The following is a 3,614-nucleotide window of genomic DNA, read 5'->3' as shown; positions in this document are numbered from 1 at the left end:
TGGTTAGAGCTCTTGTCTTGAGTGGTGGGTCCAATGTTATGTTCCAACTTGAGTTGTCCTTTTGTGAGATGTCTGTCATGCGATCGACCCCATTTGTACGCCGGAGAGGTTCCCACGCTCCGAAAATCCGAGACGTGGATTTTGACGGAACCTTTTTTTTTTTGCGAATGTTCAATTCCAACTCGACTTGTCCTTTGTGAGATGTCTCAGGTGCGACGGACCCCGCTCGTAAGCGCAGGAGAGGTTCCCCTGCTTGGGAAATGCGCGACGTGGATTTTCAAGGAACCCTTTTTTTTTTTTGATGTCTCCCTTTGAGGTCTGAACCCAGCCTTAGTACTTGTAGACTTCAATGCCACGTCACTGGGGAATGGAGCAGCCAGCGCGGTGACATTTGCCACGTCAGGGAGGTCCTGGTGGAGGGTGGTTCCATCCTGCTGTTTGGGTGTGGCCCTCTCGTTAGGCCTATATTACACACTTGCGTGGCACCTTTCTTCTATTGCAGTCACTGTTTTGGGCTCACACCCGTACTAAAAACTTCTCATCTTTTGGAGCAAAGGAAAGAAGAAAGAAAGAAGAAGCATAAACAAGAAGCCCTTCATTACACGTCTCCCACAGTGCGTGTGCAGTGGTCGTCTTCTCTGCATATGGGCGATCGCACCCATCACACAAATTTTATAAATAAGCTAAGGTAGAAGCTTAGAACAAGCTTCAATTTCGGGCAATTTTTTTCCCTGCCTTTGGCTACCCCTATTGAAACCATGGATTCTAGCAGCTCATGGTCTCCTGATCTCTCTTCTGAGCCATTTCCACTGCTTGACGCAATTCTGGCGCCTGTGCAATCTCTTCCTCAAGAACCCACCAGAGAGTACTGTGCAAAAGACGGATTTCTGGTCCAGTTCTGTGCTTCTACGAGTGGTGAAGAAGAAGAAGGGCTTTCTTCAGGCCTCTCCGCTGAAACCCTACATCATGACCGTCGCATTAAGGCTTCATTTCCCTCCTTCCAACCCACTTCCTTTCTTCAAGACAGCCATTTGGGCGATTCCCCTCAGTGCCTAAACTCTGAAATTCATGATGGGTTCCGTTCTGCTGCTAAATCGGTGAGCCTTAGCTGCAAAGTTGCTGTATCATTTCAAAGCGCTGACCAGTATAATCCATCATTCTAAGGTTTAATCTAGCAAGAAAAGGCTGCATTTTAAGCTTCATTTTTAAGGTTCAATCTAGCGAAAAGAGGCTTCTTTTACCAGGATTATCCATTTTTGGTTTTGATGAAAAGAGGGGTGCCAACGAAATAAAATATCCTTGACGATGTTTAAGCTCTACGTTTGCCTTGCTCTTGCTCACGTTTGCGTTTTTTTTTTCTCTTGAAGAGGCATGTGGAGGATGACAACAACTCCATGCTTTCCCCCTCTGAGAGTGAAAATTGTTGCAAAAATGAGCCTCCAAAGAGGCTCAAGGCTGACCAATCAGGTTTACCATCTAAGGTCAGTTAAACTCTTATTGATTTGCAAAGCTAATGTTGTTAAGAAAGTGATTAATCCACAAACTTACTGAGTTAAATCCCTGTGATATGGAGTTTAGTTTATGATTTCACTTAATGTCATAATATGGAGTTAAATGCTTAGCTACACTTGAATGCAAATGGTATGCATGATGGATCACATACAGTGTAACATGCATATGCCATATGGTGTAAGATGCATGGTTGATCACATTAGGGTTTTAGCACATTGAACTTGTTACATGGAGTTAAAATGCATGAATGATCACTGTTGAAGTTCAGTGCCATAAAATGAAATGCCATCCAATCAAACCATGATGTTTTTACTGGCCCTTATTGTAGTTTACATATCCCTATTTCATGCGATTTGTTGAGCTGATTGCATTAAACATCCAGGCACAAATTAGTCAAACTCAAGTTCGAAGGCTTGGCGAGAAGATCACGGCTTTACAGCAGTTGGTCTCCCCATTTGGAAAGGTGAACACCTCAAGTTGGGCCTTTTCCCTTATGCTTGTCAGCATTCCCAATGTCTTAGTTTCTCTTGTTAAACATGTGGGACGTTCCCCTTTTGCAGACGGACACAGCCTCTGTCTTGTTGGAAGCAATTGGCTACATAAAGTTCCTGCAGGAGCAAGTTCATGTGGGTGTTGGCATTCCCCATTTCACCTCAATTTTTCTCTTTGTGAAGCATTATTCAAATAGGGGTCCTAGCCTAGTTTGTTTGCACATACTTGCAATGTAGATGACATAATGCAGTCTTTCTTTCACATTCATTACAAATTACATGAAGCCAACATGTCCACTGCAGGTATTGAGCTCGCCCTACATGACCTCCAATGTCAACAGAAAGGTAAAAATGAGTTCACTTTCCTTACCTGTATAAATAAAATGAGGTCACAGATTTGAGTTGAGTGGGGATTTCATATGAGTTTGAAATGTTCTCCCCCTAGGGTTGTGAAGCCGGGATGGATTTGCGAAGCCGAGGACTTTGCTTGGTGCCCATTTCTTGCACAATGAATGTTGCTAACAATAATGGGGCTGACTACTGGATCTCCGGCATTAGTGGGTGCAGTCGGTCGTGAGAGGATTTCAATTCTCCAAGAGGTTTTTGTACATCTTACAACTATGTGCTACATACTTGTTAATCTCAACAACATCTAACGACAATTGAACAGTGATAAGTGGACATGTTATTTAGTGTAACTTCAGGATTAAATATACAATTACCATCTTAAGTAGTTAGCTAGCACAGTTCACAGCAGTGGCATATGAAGTAGGTGTAACCATAGAGCCAGATTAGCTCACAGCAGTGGCATATGGGAGATGTAACCCTAACTTTGGAGCTGGTGTAGTGCTAAACCTTTCGTAGAACATAAAAAGTCACAATGTCTTGGCATTTCTACATGGACAGCCAACCCCACAAGATGAGGGGGTTGTTCTTGTATTGTTAATAAGGCTGCACTTGCTAGCCTTTTTTGTGGAGGTACAGCTGCAGATGAAGAGACCTTGTTAATTTGTCTCATTTCTTGTCTTGTATGGTGCAAATTTTTTTTTTTTTGGTTCTAGACTTGTTTGATTGTGATCTGTATGTCACATGAGTCAGCTCCACTCAGCTTTGTGTGGAACTATATAATCAGTGTGTTTCAGATGGAAGAGTGTTGATATGTCCTTGCATCCACCACGTTTTGTGCAGCTTGATCAACAATGGAATGGCAAGCTTTTGCAGCAATATGCCCCATGTGGGTATTGCCATTACTAGCTCCTTGTCCTTCTAAATAGAGGCAGTAGGGATGGCTCTTTATTTACAATTACATTTATTCAGGGTGCCAAGCTGAAGGGTTATTTGCATGGGAGTTTAACTTTCCATGGCGCTGCTCGACATCCTCTGGATTGTTGAATTAATTCGTTGAATCAAACTTTGTAATTGCTTTGCTAATCTGCATTTAGTCTAATGCTGGATAAACTGGACCATAGGTAAGTCCTGGGCAGCAGCCATATATAATAGAGGTCTCAGCCTCGTGGTTGTTAGCTTTGTGGATATCAGCATCCACATCCTTGGCATGCTTTTCACCTCGTTGTTTAGGGCTCATTTGTTCGTGTTTAATTAGTACTCTAA

The 3,614-nt window shown here is 42.8% G+C and overlaps 1 protein-coding gene across 1 annotated transcript; it reads left to right on the top strand.

Moving 5' to 3' along the window:
• Nucleotides 1-537: 537 nt before the first annotated feature.
• On the top strand, nt 538-3,028 carry LOC147642057 (uncharacterized). The gene is made up of 6 exons (XM_086802361.1): nt 538-1,097; nt 1,368-1,481; nt 1,895-1,975; nt 2,073-2,138; nt 2,307-2,348; nt 2,449-3,028. The coding sequence occupies exons 1-6, from the start codon at nt 759-761 to the stop codon at nt 2,578-2,580; spliced, it is 774 nt and encodes a 257-aa protein (XP_086658487.1). The 5' UTR covers nt 538-758; the 3' UTR covers nt 2,581-3,028.
• Nucleotides 3,029-3,614: the final 586 nt, after the last annotated feature.

This window comes from Cibotium barometz, chromosome 1 (assembly GCF_041138505.1).
Source record: "Cibotium barometz isolate CiBa-2024 chromosome 1, ASM4113850v1, whole genome shotgun sequence".
Taxonomy (NCBI): Eukaryota; Viridiplantae; Streptophyta; class Polypodiopsida; order Cyatheales; family Cibotiaceae; genus Cibotium; species Cibotium barometz.
The sequence above is the reverse complement of the archived record's forward strand: the minus strand, read 5'-3'. Positions and strand labels throughout refer to the sequence as shown.

Excerpts from the sequence above, each read along its gene's own strand:
- LOC147642057 (XM_086802361.1), top strand. The coding sequence starts at position 759 with ATGGATTCTAGCAGCTCATGGTCTCCTGATCTCTCTTCTGAGCCATTT. Across the intron at positions 1,482-1,894 it reads AATCAGGTTTACCATCTAAG|GCACAAATTAGTCAAACTCA; the intron begins GTCAGTTAAACT and ends TTAAACATCCAG. Across the intron at positions 2,349-2,448 it reads CCTCCAATGTCAACAGAAAG|GGTTGTGAAGCCGGGATGGA; the intron begins GTAAAAATGAGT and ends TTCTCCCCCTAG.